Source organism: Aedes aegypti, chromosome 2, assembly GCF_002204515.2.
Source record: "Aedes aegypti strain LVP_AGWG chromosome 2, AaegL5.0 Primary Assembly, whole genome shotgun sequence".
NCBI classification, from domain to species: Eukaryota; Metazoa; Arthropoda; class Insecta; order Diptera; family Culicidae; genus Aedes; species Aedes aegypti.
In genome coordinates, this window is record NC_035108.1 from 75,377,788 (window position 1) to 75,397,689 (window position 19,902).

Genomic DNA, 19,902 nt, shown 5'->3' on the forward strand with positions numbered 1-19,902 from the left:
CAGGAGGTGTAGAAAGAAAGCGAGGGTTTGTGTAGATTTGGCGCGATGCGAACGGAAGTAGGAAGGAGAAAGGAAAGAAGGAAATCATAAAAAGTAGAAAATTCCGTCGAGTTAAGACGTGTTTGTTTTCGTTAAATAAAATTCTTAAAATACAGTCCACTTGCTTTTCGTCCCTGAACTATTCGAAGAACATACAGTAAAAACATAATCTAGTATATTTAGGTAATGCAATTTCATGTTCAAAATACCGTTCTTTATCTTAAATCTAGGTGGCTCATTTTGCCCCGCCATTTAACTTTTTAAATAATATTCTGTTTTCCAATAATTTTGTTTACGAACAAATCTGATTTGGTGCACGAATTTTTCAGTATTATCAGAAGTTTGAATGGATTGATAAAATTTACCAGAATGATAAATAGAATTGTCGTAAAGCCTTAATTGAAAACTGCTCTATAATCGCCCTAAATAATGATAATAAATCTTCGAGCTGTTTAGTAGAATACCTATAAGTAGATGAAAAAAAAACCGAATTTAGTACTATACCATTTAATTCCACTAGAGTTTGTATCCTTTGACAGATACGTGTATTTCGACCTCAACTGTAAGGCCGTCTTCAGTGTCGTGTACTAGACTCGACTTGAAGACTAAGTCGAGTCTAGTACACGACACTGAAGACGGCCTTACAGTTGAGGTCGAAATACGCGTATCTGTCAAAGGATACAAACTCTAGTGGAATTAAATGGTATAGTACTAAATTCGGTTTTTTCATCTACTTATAGGTATTCTACTAAACAGCTCGAAGATTTATTATCATCTGAGCTGTTCTCTGACAACGGAACTAATTTTCGGGGAGCAGATCGAGAACTTTCCGAACTGTTGAACCTGCTACAGTCTCAGGTGCTTGACGACAAAGTAAACGAGTTCTGCCAGCCCAGAGGAATCAAATGGAGCTTCAACCCTCCCAAGGCTCCACACCAGGGAGGTATTTGGGAAGCTAATATCAAATGCATGAAATCCCATTTGTGCAAGACACTAAACGAGAGCTATTTGACATATGAAGAGTTGAACACTTTATTGATCCAGATAGAAGGTGTATTGAACTCGAGACCTCTTGTGCAGCTGACGGATGATCCCTTGGATTACGAAGCGCTGAGCCCAGGACATTTCCTAGTTGGACGGGAATTGACGGCGATAGCAGAACCGCTGTACGATGATTTGAAGGAGACGAGCTTGTCACGATACCAGCTGGTGCAAAAACGAATGCAGCATTTTTGGCAACGGTGGTCGAATGAGTACGTGACGGGTCTTCAGAAGCGTAGCAAGTGGTACAAGGACCCTACGTTGCTGCGAACTGGATTGCTGGTAATTCTGAAGGAGGACAACATGCCACCCAAGACCTGGAAGTTGGGTCGCATTGTTGAAACGCATCCAGGTAAGGACGGAGTGGTACGTGTGGTTACGATCCGCACTAGCAACAGCATCTACAAGCAACCGACGACCCAGATCGCTGTGCTTCCCATCGATGACTGCACTGATCAAGCAGAGCCCAAGGAGAAGTGAGACCTTCGCCTCACCCGGGGGAGTATGTTACACTAAAAGTGGAAAGATTTATTATTCAATGTTCGGTTTTTGAATCAATTTTTTTTAGAGTGTAAAACAGAATCAAATGTTTTATTTTTCTCTGTGTGCTACCGGCGCAGACGACAGGAGGTGTAGAAAGAAAGCGAGGGTTTGTGTAGATTTGGCGCGATGCGAACGGAAGTAGGAAGGAGAAAGGAAAGAAGGAAATCATAAAAAGTAGAAAATTCCGTCGAGTTAAGACGTGTTTGTTTTCGTTAAATAAAATTCTTAAAATACAGTCCACTTGCTTTTCGTCCCTGAACTATTCGAAGAACATACAGTAAAAACATAATCTAGTATATTTAGGTAATGCAATTTCATGTTCAAAATACCGTTCTTTATCTTAAATCTAGGTGGCTCATTTTGCCCCGCCATTTAACTTTTTAAATAATATTCTGTTTTCCAATAATTTTGTTTACGAACAAATCTGATTTGGTGCACGAATTTTTCAGTATTATCAGAAGTTTGAATGGATTGATAAAATTTACCAGAATGATAAATAGAATTGTCGTAAAGCCTTAATTGAAAACTGCTCTATAATCGCCCTAAATAATGATAATAAATCTTCGAGCTGTTTAGTAGAATACCTATAAGTAGATGAAAAAAAAACCGAATTTAGTACTATACCATTTAATTCCACTAGAGTTTGTATCCTTTGACAGATACGTGTATTTCGACCTCAACTGTAAGGCCGTCTTCAGTGTCGTGTACTAGACTCGACTTGAAGACTAAGTCGAGTCTAGTACACGACACTGAAGACGGCCTTACAGTTGAGGTCGAAATACGCGTATCTGTCAAAGGATACAAACTCTAGTGGAATTAAATGGTATAGTACTAAATTCGGTTTTTTCATCTACCCCTAAATAACTTTTTTCATAAGGATTTGTTTTTTTTTTCTAAAATCATGGAAATTCATTAGTATGTTCAGATTCATTTTTCACAAAAAAAAAACAAGAAATTTTCATCCCAAACCACTTTTGCTCTCCCGTAACAAAAATTTCCATTGGAAATTATTTTAAACTTAGAATCATAAAAAAAAATACTAAGTACTAGTAGTTTGAACGATGATTCATAAAATGTGACTGGTGTGTATGTTTCCCACAATTTATTGATCGAGTATTTTACTCAAAAATCTTATCCAAAACCGTATAAATACGCATTTATCTCAATCTGTCACAAGAAATCTTTGAAACAAACATTAAAACATTGTTTCTAGCTAGGCGCCAATAGGCACACGGCTTACAAAATTGGCAAAAAATACAGCCCATATTGCTTCTAAAATAATTTAGTAGTATTGTTGGATCATACCGCGATCAAGAGCTATTTTACTGAGATAAAAAGCCTTATGTCCGTTCTCGTGTCGCGTTCTGTGAGTGTACATGAAGTTCTTACATTAGCACCAAGATTAGCACAAACACTCGAAAAAGTAGGTACTTGGAAGATACTCATTGAATACTAATTCTTTGTGTAGTGATATCGAGGATTGTTGGAAGCACATTAAAACGAACTTCTGAAAACTTATTATTAGCGCGTTATTCAATTTCAGAATTCATTCCGTTAAAAATATTTACATAAATTTCTGGCGAGAATGGTTGATTGAATTAAAAAAATCACATGAATTCGAAAAATTAATGAACATAAATTACCTGTAAAGAATCATGGTGAAGGATTTAAAAAAAATGAATACATTTTGGAAAAAGTGTCTATGTGATCTCTAAACATTTTTTGAATTATTTCTGTAATATTTCTATGGATTCTAAATTAATTTCTAGGAAAAAAAATCTGACTGAAATAAATTCTTCAATATTTTTTAGAGATTCCTGTAGGTGAATTTAGGTGAACAATTCAAAGAGAAGAAACTTTCTTCCATTATTCACCAGCAAGAAAGCTTTCTTTTCTTCAAAGAAAATACGCGCCGGAATTCGCCTACTGGAGGTGTAATTATAAAATTCTTAAACTAGTTAAAAATATTTGGACTAGTTTATGGAGGAACAACGTAAGAGTTCTTAAAACATAATTCTTTGTGATATTAAAGTCATTGTATAAAACATTTGAGGAGTTCCTGGAGAAAGAAGTATTGCAGGAATACTTGGAAAATACATTTAAGAATTTAAATTGGAATTTCTGAGAATTTTTTGTTGAATTCCTTGATGAATTTTTCAAAGAAAATGCTTTGACAATGGCTGTAATTTTACCTGAAAAAGAAGTAGCCAGATTTCAGGAAGGAAGTCCTTCCAAAGAAAAAGCATAGTAATGATCTTAATAGAGTGACGTCTTATGTATGAAACATGGTACAATCACTTTGCGGAAGGTGTCCAAAATTGTCCTTCATGCCTGAAACTTGAAAAATTATATCTGAGGTAGTTCAATATCCGAATACATCGGTTTCTACAATTTTAAAAGTAACTTCTGCGCTTGAAGATTTCAATATGATCAGTAGATGATTCAGAATTTACTTTGCTTCTACTCAGCTTTTACCGCTTTATTAATATGAATTATCGAGTTTGAAAAGTACATACCCAAGTCCCCAGTTTTATCATATCAACTTGAAGAAAATTATCGTTAATACTATTTCTCAGTTTATTCATACGACCTAAAACATAAACTCTATCAAATCAACATGGTCTGGAATTTTTCTGGAAAACGACTGGAAGGTCAGGGAAAGTCAGGGAATTTTATTTGCAAAATTGGGTCGACACCCTGTGTAATCATACAGATTTTTTTTATTGATTCCCATACATAAATCTGGTTATGTTGATACAGTTAACGATCAACGCTCCGTCATCGTAATCATCGTTATCATCGAAACTTCAAAAGCAGTTTTGTTCAAAACTAAACATTATTCGATGAAAATGTGTTCACTGTGTTTCGGTTGGAGAACAGAACACTGTGAACACATTTTCCTGTAAATTTTCTTAATTCTGAACGAAAAAACTGCTTTGAAAAATTCCGAAATCAATGACGGATCCTGCCCCCGAAACTCTCCCTTACTCGATATTCCGTATCTCGATATCGAGTTAAAAAACATAGTAAAAGTTGGTTTTCATAACTAACTCGATGGTCCCTTGGATCGCAGTTGCATTGGTTTTGTGTTCTGTAACTCGATACCTCCCTAACTCCCTAACGATGGTCCCGTCAATATCGCGTAAGGGAGAGTTGACTGTAATAACTGTTAATATCTGCTTGGACATTTCTGATCAATAATTCATATTTTCCACATGTCACCAGCAGAATGAAACATCTCAATGTTTCGAATGTTTTTTATTTATGATAATATAGAGAAGAGCTTATGATAATCTATACAATATGTATTGAACAATTCCATTAGCTTTGCTTGGAATTAATAATTCTAGTAACATATTTATTATAGCTATTGCGCATTTCTTTCACCACTGGACTATCGTAGAAGTTGTTACAAGTGCGAAAACGCTAATAAAAGTGCGCGATTACATCAAATCGAGTCGGTGTCTTCGGCGGGTTTATTCTTCACAACCCAAGTGCTCTGAAGACACCAACATGATCCAATGCAATCCCGCACTTTTATTATCATTTTAGCACTTATGAAGGCGCACTTCGCAGTCCATTAGTGAAAAAAATACGCAATATTTTTTTATTATTAACGTTCCAGTCTTGTGTGGCTAGATGCCGTAGTTATTAGAGTGGTTCAAAAAATCGTTTCTGCTCCACATCGCTGATTCGATTATAGATCAAATTCTGAGTGTCCTCCCAAAATTTGAGTTCATTTGGATGAAAACTGAGACTGCACAAGCCCTTTAAAGTTTATATGGGAATTACTATGGGAAAAGCAACCAATTCATTCAATCGGTCATAGTGTTTGCCCATGTGCTCTTGGAGATTAGAACTACATTAATACTGTGAGATACAATAACCAGCTACAACTTTGCCAAAGACCGATTTTACATCGGACGCCCCAGTAATTAGTTATTGATTTTTGAATGAGTTGTAAAACTTTGGCTATACTAATTGGGCTGCTCTGCAGGCATCACTGGATATATGCAGTAAAACATAGTAGCCATGATTTGTGCATGCTATCTTTCGCGCCAGGTGCAGCAATGTTGCCTATTCAGAAGTTAAATGAGCACTGCTGAAGAATTTGTGATTTGATAGAAATCAATAACTAATTACTGAGGCGTCCGATTTGAAAACGGTCTTCGGCAAAGTTGTAGCTGATGAATGTATCTCACAGTATCAACGTAGTTTCAATCTCCAAGAGCACATTGGCTAATACTTATGACCGATTGAAGGAATTGGTTGCTTTTCCCATATAAACTTTAAAGGGCTTGTGCAGTCTCAGTTTTCATCCAAATGAGCACAAATTTTGGGAGGACACTCAAAATTTGATCTAGAATCGAATGAACGGTGTGGAGCAAAAACGATTTTTTTAACCACTCTACTAGTTATATCACAGACAAACAGACGTAATACTCTCATCAATACATTTTTTGAAAGGACGAATGAGTTTTGTTCACATTGGCAATTATAGGTACCCAATTTTGGATTTCAATCTCGAAAAAACCGCTTCTTGAATTTAGTTCTTAATCAATAGATAAGTTTGATTGAAAACTAAAATAAATGTGATCAAGGTTTTTTTAAATTTTGAAACTTTTCAGTCCAATCAAATTGTTACGTAGTTTGATCCATAAATAATGTGGCCCGCTTGTGATTCAACCAGCTCGAACCAGGCGAGGTTCCCACTTAGTTACCTGTGTACAACTTTTAGCCCAAAGTCGCTAATCGTAAACGTTCAAACCGTTAATTTTTGACCAGCGCGATCGAACTGAAACATCACCACAGCATCATTAAGATCATCATCATCAGCAGCATTGTCGTAATCATCATAAGCCTTGCCATTACAGTCATCGGACCGGCAAAACAAGGCCCTCTCCTTTCTATCATTCTCTTTTCTTTATCGTTCCTTCGTTTGAAATTATTGTGTATTACCTAATTCCGAAACATACACGCAGCAAGACACACATCACCAACCCGGAGGAACCGGAGGAACAGATATAGGTCGATAGATGTGTTGTTCCATGTGTTGGTTCCACCATTCGTCCGGGAGGAATTGCTGTGTGGTTGTATGGACACCTATTTCCCAACGCAATGATCCAACACATTCTTTTTAAATGCCATACCCCATAGTTTCCCAAACGGTGGGTCCATAATTTTAAAATATTTGCCATGACGATCTTTTTGGGAAATTTCCCAAAAAGTTGGTAATGTTGAAAGAATCTACTATTGTATTTTGTTCTGAGGTTTGCAACATTCTCAAACCTTTCAATCTGAATGATTCCGTGGAAACGAATCATAAGTCTTTTTTGATAAACCAAATAGTATTAGATTTTCAGTGAATTTTGTTTGTTTCAAATTTGTAAATTTGTTAGTTTATCTGCTCTTTTACATATCCAACAATCGAATGTTCTGTAGGAGTTAATAAATTATCGACTGTTGTTAGCAGCTCAGGAGGAGCTTGAATTTTGTCCACGATTCCAATGTTCCTCAAATCTTGCAGTTATCTTGCTTCAAATTAAAGTACCGATGGGCTAAGAGTTTAAACATTTGCTCATATTACTAAAAAGTTCGTCACATCGCGTTAAGTTCAATATTCAGCTTTTCTGTGTGCTAGTCTTGTAGGGAAGAGTTTTAATTTGATTAACAATCCTCAAAGATTTTCCAAGTTCAAAGAATCATTGAAATTGATTCACGCTTCCTGATTTACCGTGATCATAATGCTGACTTGGGGTGAGCTGAGGACCAATGCTCTAGACTGATCAATCAGTCTTCATAAGTGCCAATAAAAGTGAAACTATTGTGTGTGTAAATGAAATTCGTAATATGCGTAAAGTGTTCATGATTAATACTTTTGAAAAATCTAGTTACAAATATTTTTTAACTAGTTTTTTTAGGTTTGAAGTAAGTATATAGCTTATTGGGGAATGCAACTATGATGTTTAGCATCAGGGTAATTTTCAAGAAATCATTCAAAAAGTTATGGATTCTCTAATGCTATAAAAATGATAGCTAAAACAGACGATCTTATCCTCATCTATTTGGTTGATGTATCTACATCTAATTTGTAACTTCTTCAACACATTTTAAGTATTTAAACCTTATTTTTTTATTTACTGTTCATCTTGGTGGGTCGTATAAAAATAAACTTAACGATTAGGTGGGTCGCGCATCCGAAAAGATTGGGAACCTCTGTCATACACACTTATCTCCTTCGCACTACAGAACGAAGATCAGCATGTGTGTGCTTCGACCAGCCCATTTTGAAATCTACCCTCAGTCAGCCAACATCGGCACCACGTTTCCTGTGCTTGCTCAATTTGAGATCTGATTTGGAATTTCCATTTCCTGCCTCTCGTTAGGTTCTGTCTGGCGATTCGGTTATCATCCGCGGCCAGCCGAAAGGAGGACCCCCACCGGAGAAGCAGATCAACTTTTCCGGAGTGATTGCCCCGAAACTCGCCCGCCGACCAACCAACAATTCCACGTGAGTTTTCTGAGCATAATGGTGGCTTGTAGAGCATAACCTTAATAATTGATTTTCCGTTTTTACAGGGAGATCACCAAGGACGAACCGTACGCCTGGGAAGCCCGCGAGTACCTGCGTCAGCGATTGATCGGCCAGGAAGTGTACTTCTATTCCGAACGGCCGCCGAATGCCACCCGCGACTATGGCTACGTGTGCCTGGGCAAGGATCCGGCCACTTCGGAGAACATCGTCGAGTCGATCGTGTCCGAGGGTCTGGTCAGTGTGCGCCGGGAAGGTGTCCGCCAAACGCCCGAACTAACCCGCCTCTGTGAGCTGGAAGATGCCGCCAAGGCTGCCCGCAAAGGCAAATGGAGCGACTCGCCCTCGTCCGACCACGTGCGCAACATCACCTGGAACATCGAGAATCCGAAGGCGTTCTTCGATCATCACAACGGCAAACCGATCAAGGCCATCATCGAGCATGTCCGCGATGGATCGACGGTGCGTGCCTTCCTCCTGCCTGAATTCCAGCACGTTACCTTGATGATGTCCGGTATCCGGTGCCCTGGCTTCAAGCTGGACGTTGATGGCAAACCAGACACGACGGCTGAAGTGCCATTCGCCGAGGAAGCTCGGTACTTTGTTGAGTCCCGCCTGCTGCAACGTGACGTCGAAATCCGCCTCGAATCGGTGAACAACTCCAACTTTGTTGGAACGATCATCTTCCCCAAGGGCAACATTGCTGAAGCCCTATTGAAGGAAGGTTTCGCCAAGTGCGTCGAGTGGAGCATGCCCTACGTGAAGGAAGGCGTTGATCGTCTCCGTGCTGCTGAGAAGCATGCCAAGGGCAATCGGTTGCGTCTGTGGAAGGACTATCAGGCCCCGACCGCGGCGTACAACACCAAGGATAAGGACTTCACCGGCACTGTGGTGGAAGTGTTCAACGGTGATGCCGTCATGGTCAAGATCAGCAACACCGTCTCGAAGAAGGTCTTCCTGTCCAGCATTAAACCTCCACGTGAGGCCGCCCGTACTGCCGATGAGGAGGGAAATCTGCCACCCCGCCCAAAGGGATCTCGCCCCCTCTACGATGTTCCGTGGATGTTCGAGGCTCGTGAATTCCTGCGCAAAAAGCTGATTGGCAAGAAGGTGCACTGCTCGCTGGACTACGTGACTCCGGCTCGTGACAACTTCCCGGAGAAGTGCTGCTACACCGTGACCCTGTCCGGAGCGTGAGTATTCCTCTCTATGATATTAGTTCTAGATAGTTCAATATCCATCACATAGGTTATAGGCTTCCGCTTTCGATGGGAAGTCTTATGATTAAGTGGTGGTAAAGAAACCAAACAGTCGCTCGAGACTCTAAGGGCGAGGCAGGTTTATAACTATTGCTCGCTCTTACCAATGATCCGATACAAAATTTCTTCCCTTTCGCAGGGGTGGTAGCAGGTGACTACTGTAATGCAAATCTCTAAAAAGTCCCTATTTTCAATGTAAGACTCAAAATAGTCTTTAAAGTCACCTTTCCTCCAGGTTTTATTGCAAGGAATCCTCTAGAAACATGTGTATCAGAGTGAGATACTTGTTTAAATCCAGATTCGTTACTTGTTCACTACTCTGGTGCAAACCTCTTAAAGGTCTCTGTTTTGAAGGTCCCTTTTTTAACACTTCAGTCGTCGCGCTACAACACTGGTGGAAAAACACAAACTCTTCCACGAATTCGTACACAAATTGCTCCACAGAATTTTCCCGGGATAATCAAGGAATTTCTCCAGAAATGGCTCGAGGATAACCAACGCAACTACCTCCAGTAATTGCCACAGGGATTCCTCTGAAAATTTTCTCAGCTACTAGGTATTTTGAAATTTCCTTCAGAGATTCTACCACGAATTCATCTAACGATTTCTCTAGGAGTGTTCGTCCAAGAAAATTCTCAAAGATTTATTAGTTTTTGAAGAACTTAGTTAAGGGGTTTCCCAGGAAACGCTACAAGAATTTCTCAAGAAGTTTCTACGCAAATTTTTCCAGTTATTCTGCAAGCCATTTCCACATGCATTCATTTACAATTTATTTCATGATCTTCTCTAAAAAATTTTCAACGATTATTCCACAGGGCTGGTAGCAGGTCTCTCTTTTAAGACTTGGTCTCTATTATTATGCAAGTCTATTTTCAATGGCAGGTCTCTAAAGAAAAGCCTTCAGAGACTAGTACGCGACTGTTCAACGGATTCTTCAAGAATTTCTACTCAGATTCTCCGAGGAAAAGCTACAGGAATTATCGTTATGATTTCTTCAGAGATTTCATCAGCAATACTTTCAAGAGCTCCCTGGGGAGGGATCCCCTGTACCTACTAAAATTCTTCTATTGATTCCTTTACCAATTCTCCCAGAAATGCTTCCAGCGATTTTTCTAAGGAAACTTGTAGGAATTTCCAAAGAATATCCTTGGACTTTAAACAAAATCTCAGAACGAATTTTGTCAAAAACTCTGGAATTGAATCTTGTAAATTATTTTGAAAGACTTTCTGTAGGTAACCTTGAGTAACAACTAGAGAATTCGGCTGAAGGATTAGTGTATCCTCCAGATATTTTTCCACTAATCGACTTATGCTATCCTACGCCTTTTCATCCACGGTTACTCCCAAATACTGCTAAAAAAATCCGCGAGAGGTTATTCGAGGAAATCTCTAAAGATCTATTCAAGAATTCCTCTATAATTTACATCGCTAAGTTCCTGTTGAATGTTCTTGGAAATTATCCAGGATTGCTCATTCAGTTCTTCCAAAAATGTCTCTAATCATCCCTACATAAAGTTCTTTAGATATCCCATCGAGGGTTTTTCAAGCATTTCCTTCCTAAAATTTTAAAAAATATTCTCCAATCGAATTTATTGTTTTTTTTTTTCAAATATAAAAAAAAACTCTTTTCAAGCTGTTTTGTGGAATATCTGTAAGTAAATGATAACCGAAAGTTGTTGAAAAAAATCTTCTACAACTACAGAATCAATGAGTTCTGCCATTAAATCCTACTCGTCAAGGGTGACTTTATAACTTTAACAAGTTTCATCAGAGGTTGAGAATTCTCTTTAGAAATAGCTGACGGTTCTGAAAAAAATCCTTTACAATTCTTTGGAGACTTGTCTGAAAAAGCTCCTGGAAAATGTTTAAAGACTTCCTTGAGAAATATTTGAAAGAATTTCTGGACAACTTACTATAGAAATCTTAGGAGGAAATTCTGGAGTAATTCCTGAACGCATCCTCAGAGAAATTTCTGATTGAAATCTCAAAGCAATCCCGAAATACAATTTCGAAGGAAATCCTCTGAAATTCTTGCAGGCATCTCTGAATCAGTTTTTGTTAGGTTTTTACAGATGTTTTAAACGGGAGTCTTGAAGGATGTTTTAGCGAAATCGATGGAACAATAACCGGATAAAATCATAACTGGACATTTTCTTGAAAAATATTTAAAATAAATCTTTGGAAGAATTCCTGACAGAATTTCTGGTGTAAATTCTGTGGTTAACCTTGGGGAAATTCATGTTGTAACTTTGAGGTTACCGTGACAAAATTCTTGGAGAAATTCCTTAGGTAAATTATCACAGCTACAAGTTTCACCAATATTACATCACGCCACTTCCATACCAATTTATTTTATTATCTATAATTGAAGGATGTTCAATTCTATTTTTTGTTTTTACTGTTTAGTTAAACTACGAATTATCACAACGACCGTAACAAAAAAAAAACACTTTGATCACTTCTATTGCACTCGCTTTCATTATGAATACTGTCATTGTGAAGGTGTAAAGAACTAGGCAATAGTGTTTTTGTTTAAAGAAATAAGTGCACAATGCATACTGTTATTATTATGCCTGTGGTATTAACGTAACCATCACAATCACTTCAAATGCAATTTCAACAGTTTATCACTACTATGCAATTCTTCAAGTATTATTATCATCCTCAAAATCATTAATTTTATAATGACGAGTTTTACACAGACACTCACCGAATACTCACTTTCAAGTCACATCATAAAAAGTAGGATCATGCGTTAGCTTCGAATATTATCCACCATTACCGATTAGTACAGAGGATGCTACAATTCATCTCACAAACTGCAGCAACAAGCATTATTGGGAAAGTGATATAATTCACAGATGGATATTATTTTGGTGCACCTTCTACTTTGGCACCGTCAATCCCCATGGTCCAGGCCAGGGAAATTTTAAGAGCAGAAGTCCCTGGAGTAATTTTTGAAGGTATCCTTTGCGAAATTATTGGTTGAATATTTACGAGGAAAATAACCATCGTTTTACAAATTTTCAAAACCAGTTTTGATTGGCCCAATATTGAAGCAATACCTAAGAACATCTATCTGTTGCGCACAATAGCGCATTTTGATTTGTAGCGCAAAACGCATATTGACAGTTAGCATTCATCAAGAACAAATACACAACATAGATAACAATTAGAAGTGAACTGCTGTGCGAAGATGGAAGTGCGTACGAAATCCTGATCGACAATTTCGAAGGACATCGCTGGCGAATTTACAACTTGACTTTAGGAAGTTTTCCTGTACAGAAATCTTGGACGTAATCAATGGAAAAATCGCTTAACGAATTCCTGGAGCTTTTAGGACTTTTTGGGACGCTTATGATAGAATCTTTGGTAGGAATCCTGAAAAGAATTCATGGTGGAATCTCTGGAGTAATTTCTGGATTCGATTCCCGATCTTTTTGAAATGAAAATTTTCTTGATTTATCTGGATACAATCGTAGTAGAACACTGAGCTGAGAAACAGGCTGAGAAGAAACAAAGAATATCTGAAGGAAACTTTGGCCAAATGACTAACTAAACTAATTTATTTCAAATGATATTCGTGAACAAAAAAGATTTTTTGAGAAATTCCGCAAACTATTATAGGAGAGAAATTAAAACGAAATTTTCACGATTTCCTCTATGAAATTTTTCAGCGGTCCAACGCTGATATCTTCATCAATTTTCCTAGGAATTACTCCAAAAATTCTCTCATGATTTCCTCCATCGGCTTATCCAGTTAGTACAGGCGATTTCAAAGAAATCTACATTCTAAATAATTTAGTAATACTCACAGAGTTATTTCAGGATTTTTGAGAGTATGTTACAGATTTTTTTCCAGGAAAAAAAAATCTGTAACAGACTCTCTTTTAAAAATTATGAGTATCCCCTGATCCATGTTCAGTCTCTTTTTTTGGCCTCATTTTCAGGCATAAGGTCTCACGCGTATCTGAAATCACAATATTATCAAACTTGAATGAATTAAAAATTTTCCTTCGTGCGGTTTTAGTTTATGGTCTAACCTTTCAGAAAATAATCGCCTCAAAATATTCCAGTTTTAATTAGTTTAAGAATTGGGCGCTATTCAGCTGTGCGATGAATATAATTAGAATGTTACGTCTGTTTGTCTGTGATTTAACTGTCAAAATAGCGTTTCTAAAAAAAGTACTTGAACAAAAATTGTTGCAAATAAGCTAAACTTTTCAAAATCACAATAAAAAATGTTGTTTGTTTTTCAATAGTTTGACCCTGTTTGACCCTTAGGTCACTTGTTTCGATGTTCGATGAGACAAATGAGCGCATAAATTTATTCCAATCATTATTGAGCTAATCGTACCTGTGCTACCATGGGAAAGAGAGGGTTAAATTTGTTGAACAAGTAATACGTGAAGTTATGATTCGCCGTTGATTCCTTCACAGATCCCTGAAAAACTTCACGGATTCTTTAAAGATTTGTTCAGGACTACATTCCGAAATACCTTCAGCGATCTCTGCAGATTCGTCCTTTAGGAATTCTCCCTCAAATTCCTCAGGTGATTTCCCAAGGCATGTTAAGACAAATTCCAAGGAGTCCAACGCTAATTCTTGACAAAATTTTGAAAAAAAAAATGAATCTTTTGAATAAATTCTGAAGATATCTATAGAGACAGATTCCTGCTTTTATCTTTGGAAGTATCACTGTAGTAATTTCTGAAGGTATGCTTGGAAAAAAGCTTTGTTGAATTCTTGAAGGTATTCTTGACGGAATGAATTCAAAAAATCATAAACGAATCACGGGATGATCAACTCCCGGAGAAATCTACCGAGCAATACCTGTATAACATATAACTAAATTACATTCCGTTGATTTGTTTTTGAAAAAAAACAGGAGAAATACATAGAGTAATACTTAGCGGAATATCGTGAGGGATCCCCAAAAACATCTTATATATAACCTATGAGAGAGGTTTGATCCATATCAAAATAGCCGTCGCGCAGCTATTCAGCAACAATATGTTGAAATGAGGGTCGAGGGTTCGAATCCCATCGGTCGAGGATCTTTTAGTAAAGGAAATTTTCTCGATTTCTCATGGCGTAGAGTACCTATCTTCATGCTTGAAACATGATGCAGAATTGATCAATTGGCAAAGAAATTCCTAAGGGCATAACCGTTGAAATGTTAGAGACATTCCAAGAAATTTCTCCAATGTTTATTCCAGAGTTTTTTTAAGGAATTTGTTTGGGGATTTTTCTAGGAAACCCTTTAAAAACTCCTCATGGAATTCTTTATAAAAATCCAGTTATTCTTTCATCCTTTTTCATATGGATTCCTTCATGAATTCATCCACGGTTTGTCTCATGGATTGTTTGGATTCTTGTTCTCTGAGATCCGATTCTAAGGCACTCAGTCGTTATCGACCCCTTACTTGGCGTAATGTCACAAGGAATCCTCGAAAGAATTATTAAATTAAACTAAGGCAAAAATACTTTTCAATTTTGATTTTATGGAACGCCTAATAATTTAGCATATGTAATCATAAATTTCATAAGTGACATATACAAATTCTTTATAAATCATAATTGGAAGTAAATTTCATACCAATGGGTTGAAAAACTGCGTCGCATTCAAAGTTGGGTACAAGTTGAGCGAAATCTAGTCACATGTTATCAAAACATGCCAATTTTAGCACTCCTGAAGTAATAGGGAAACATTTACAATACTTGATAAATAAAATTACTTAATTCTCATTGCGATGGTTAGAGAAATTCATTGCTCGACTTAAGAAAATCAGTAACGAAACTCTTCACCAAAATCATAAGTAAAACTTACGAATTTTAACAATAATCTTTGTATCGCCAAATCATAACTATTTCTTAAAAAAAAATTAAGGATTTTTGTCTCATTGTAACCTATGAGAGATGTCTGATCAGATTCTTTGAGGAATGCTTGAAAATATAAGGAGTATTTCTTCTAGCATAATGTGTTGGGCATGAGGTCTTCTCTTTTAGTCATTTGCTACCAGTCCTGCTTCCATACCTCTTAATTAAAAATGAACAGCCGTAGACCGCCACTAATCGATATTTCCTCCCCCCCCACAGTAACGTAGCGGAAGCCCTGGTAGCCAAGGGTTTGGCCACCGTGATCAAGTACCGCCAGGACGATGACCAGCGCTCGGTGCACTACGACGAACTGCGTTCCGCCGAAACGCAAGCCATGAAGCAGCTGAAGGGTGTGCACGCCAAGGACGACATTCCCTCGCACCGGATCAACGACCTGACGGTGGACCACTCCCGCATCAAGCACCAATACCTGCCCTCTTGGCAGCGTGCCCTGCGTACCGAAGCCATCGTCGAATTCGTTGCCAGTGGTTCCCGCTTCCGTATCTACTGCCCGAAGGACAGCTGCCTGGTGACATTCCTGCTGGCCGGTATCTCCTGTCCTCGTTCGTCGCGACCTGCCCTGAGCGGAGTTCCCGCCCAGGAAGGTGAACCCTTCGGCGACGAAGCCCTGCAGTTCAGCAAGGAACGTATTCTGCAGCGCGATGTGAGCGTCAAGATCGAAACCACCGACAAAGCGGCCACCAGTGTGATCGGTTGGCTGTGGACCGAAAACAACGTCAATCTGTCGGTTGCCCTCGTTGAGGAAGGTCTTGCCTCGGTTCACTTCACCGCCGAAAAGACGGAACACTTCCGCGCTCTCAGCGAAGCCGAAGCCCGCGCCAAGGCCAAGAGGAAGAACATCTGGAAGGACTACGTCGAGAAGGTCGAAGAGGACAACAAGGAGAACGAGGACGAAAAGGATGATCCTGCTGCCCCCGCCGACCGTAAGGTCAAGTACGAGAATGTGGTCGTCACGGAAGTGACCCCGGAGCTGCATTTCTACGCTCAGCATGCCGACCAGGGTGCCAAGCTGGAAGAGCTCATGACCAAGCTGCGCCAGGAGTTCCGTGCAATGCCTCCGGTTACCGGTGCGTACAACCCGCGACGAGGCGATATGTGTGCGGCCAAGTAAGTATCCTTGAATTGTGGGGTCAACGGTCGATCAGATATTCAAAGACATTCTTCATTTGATCAGATTCTCGGAAGACAACGAGTGGTACCGTGCCAAGGTCGAGAAAATCGAAAAGGGTGGCAACGCGTCCATCCTGTACGTCGACTATGGCAACCGCGAGGTAAGTTTCAAATGTCATCCCAAACTACTGAGACCGCAAGTACCTTAGATCCATTTCTGTACTACCAAAAGAAATGCTTGAGTCATATGCTTGCCAGAGTAAACCAAAGAAGATCATGATCAGCCCCTCCAATTATGCCGTCTCGTCAGCTCCGCACATACTCCAAACCACGCGCCTAAGGCCGTCTCCCCTGGCTTAACCGAAGCGCAGGTTCCCGGTTGCACCCAGCTCGGCACGTTTTGTGTCCGTTGCGTTCCGGTGTGTTTACTGGGAGCTTCGCAGAAGTTGACAAATAGGGAGACTTTAGGCTGTGGGTGTGCCTCGGTGAGCCCTGTGCGGTTGCAGCTGATGGATTTCAAACACTTCCCCCATCTCTCTCAAACAAATATCACAAATCTTGGCAATGGTAATTAACCTCCGTACAAATTTTCTTACGAAATAGACCGTGCCCACGACCCGCCTAGCCATGCTTCCGCCTGCCTTCATTTCGGACAAACCGTACGCGCACGAGTACTCGCTGGCGCTGGTGGTCCTGCCAACCGACGAAGAGGACAAGGCCGACGCCCTCAAGGCGTTCGCCCAGGATGCGCTCAACAAGACCCTGCAGATGAACGTCGAGTACCGGTGAGTAGCGAGATTCCTAGATTTATTATTATTAGCTTAATTGAGGATATTTTTCCTGCCCGTGACTGAGTTATCTTCTTGCATAGAAGTTTGCCTAAGAAGCATTAGCATAGTAAAGAAATATTACTTCCACTGCCTAACTAAAAAGTGTTCAAGAGGCATAAAAGGTAGCACTGAGAAGTACTGTTTCTTTGTTTCGCACTGAGCTCATATGTGTATAACCCTATCCATCCGGCAGTAATGCCAAAGGACTGGCGAATCCCAAGCCACGTTCTTCTAGATTACTGCCAACATCAAAACCAGGTTGTTACCGCTTGCGGTTTCACCGGACCGACCTTCCGAAGCGTGATTGCGTCGAGCCCTGGCAGTCATCGCCTCAAATAGGTTCAACAGTTATTTAAAAAGCTACTTTTGCTATTCGTCGTTGCTTACAATAAACGTTGTGAACTAATAATGTATTTCATTTCTACTATTTCTTCCCACAACAGTGTCAGCGGAGCCGAGCATGTGACCCTCGTTGACCCTGCCACCAAGGTCGACATCGGCAAGGAACTGGTCAGCGATGGTTTCCTGATTGCCGAAAAGAACAAGAAGGACCGCAGACTGCAGAAGCTAGTAAGTTTAGATCAACGAAAAAATATCCCTCCGAATCCTATCTCCCCATCATATATAGGTTATACGGTTTCCCGAAATTCAAGCATGAAACCGTGTGATTGAATGATGGTATAGCAAAACCCGAATCTAGCGAGACTCTAAGGCAGTCGGTTCAGTAACCCTCAGCGACCGTCTTACCAGGGCTTAGATACAAATGCATTCAACCCTTAATTTCGAATGTTCTCAAAATCAAAAGTTCGTGTGCTCATCTGAATTCAAATCACAGAAAAAAGAGAAACCTTAAAGTTTGAGTTAAAAATATTACGACTTAGAGTTGGCGCAAGCGACTTGAAGTTGAATTTACAAGTTTCAAAGTAAGTATGACCAATATTTTAAAATCTTTTGAATGAATGAATCTTTTTGAAATAGAATTTATAAAAAGTTTGTAGGATAACAAATTATTCGGTTAAAAGCAGCTTCCTCCAAAGTTTTCTTCATCTATTTGAAAAATTGAACTTGACTTTGACTACTCAAAAACATGAACTTTCATTTGAAAAAATATTTCAAATCTCTCATTCTTGCAGGCTTTAGAGAAACCTTCTGTCCACTACTCATATGGTATTTTTTTTATTTCCATAACCCCGTGATTTTTTTGTTCATACAAACATTTCAAAATTTGTATTTGTTGTCTTTGTTCAGAACAATCGCTGCACCCTTCTCCCATAAATGACCACGTGGTTTATAGGTGGCCCCTTACATGATCATTCCATATGTATTTCAAAAAAATCTTCTCTGATTTCTCGAAGAAAAGCTTCAGGAATTCTGCAAGTGATTTCCACAGACATTTCTTATGGGATACTTTCAAGGACTCCTTTGAACATCCCTCCTGAAATCTCTTGAGAGATTGCCCAGAAACTCCTCCAGAGATTTTTAAAGAATGTTTAGTGTATTTCTACAGAATTTGTTCCAGGAAATCCAATACAACTACCTCCAGTAATTTCCACTGGAATTTCTCTGGAAATTTTCCCAGAGACTATTCCAGTAGGCGAATCCCGGCGAACAATTTCTTCGATGTCAAGAAATTTTCTTCCATCCTACTAACTAGCAAGAAAATTTTCTTTTCTTAAAAAAAAAAACTACGCGTCAGAATTCACCACAGGTATTTTTCTCTGATTCTTTCACCCATGGCAGAACTTCCAATAGTATTTTGCCAAAGAAAATCCTCAGGTTTACGCCAGGGTTTTTTTTTCTTAAATTTCGTTTAACGATTTAGATTTTCTAACTCTACTTGAATTTTTCTTAGATTTCTCGATGTTTTTTTAATAATGTTTCTATACATTTTCAAATGGATTTCTTCAAGAATTCATCCATGATTCTTCCCAGAAATTGTTCTACGAAATCCCTCAGGAATTAACCTAGGAAATCGAATAAACTCCTCCATAAATTCCCCAGAAATGCTCATTATGTATCTCCATATACTTTTGTTAAACTTTCGCCACAATTTTATCCAGGGATTACTTACGTAGTTCTTTCTAACATTTCTCGAGCAATTTCTTAGGTAAAATCTGAATGGATTCTCCGAAATTGAATTTAACCCTCTAATACCCAAAATTTTTATTTTCTATCTAAGTATCATTTTTTGCTATATAAAATCGATCTAAACACGTTTTGGGCAATGTTTTATGAATATCGTTTTTTTAATTACTCTAATTTTTATTTTTGAACATCCCTATCCTTTTTCATGTTTTTTTGAAGCCTCTTCTGAGTACTGATATTTGATACCTACTAATGAAAATTTGAGTATTTGCAGTAGTTTTGAGCCGGATCCTATTCTTGGAACTTGGTTTTTTAATTACTCTAATTTTTATTTTTGAACATCCCTATCTTTTTCATGTTTTTTGAAGCCTCTTCTGAGTACTGATATTTGATACCTACTAATGAAAATTTGAGTTTTTGCAGTACTTTTGAGCCGGATCCTATTCTTGGAGCTACCTATCTTCTGAGTTCAAATTTGGCTACAATGTACATCGTATTGAAGTGTTCTCGTCGTATTAAAATTTTCATTTGCAAAGTTTCAGACAATTCGACCGAGAAAATC

At 38.7% G+C, this 19,902-nt stretch overlaps 1 protein-coding gene across 1 annotated transcript in view; it reads left to right on the top strand.

The window, feature by feature from the left end:
- LOC5573778 (staphylococcal nuclease domain-containing protein 1) overlaps window positions 1–19,902 on the top strand; it is a 39,888-nt gene that overhangs the window by 12,866 nt on the left and 7,120 nt on the right. Inside the window, exons 2-7 of the mRNA XM_001654749.2 lie at window positions 8,010–8,134; window positions 8,203–9,348; window positions 15,514–16,422; window positions 16,490–16,586; window positions 17,029–17,210; window positions 17,699–17,825. Of these exons, the coding sequence (XP_001654799.1) occupies window positions 8,010–8,134; window positions 8,203–9,348; window positions 15,514–16,422; window positions 16,490–16,586; window positions 17,029–17,210; window positions 17,699–17,825 (2,586 nt within the window). The remainder of the gene's footprint in view (window positions 1–8,009; window positions 8,135–8,202; window positions 9,349–15,513; window positions 16,423–16,489; window positions 16,587–17,028; window positions 17,211–17,698; window positions 17,826–19,902) is intronic.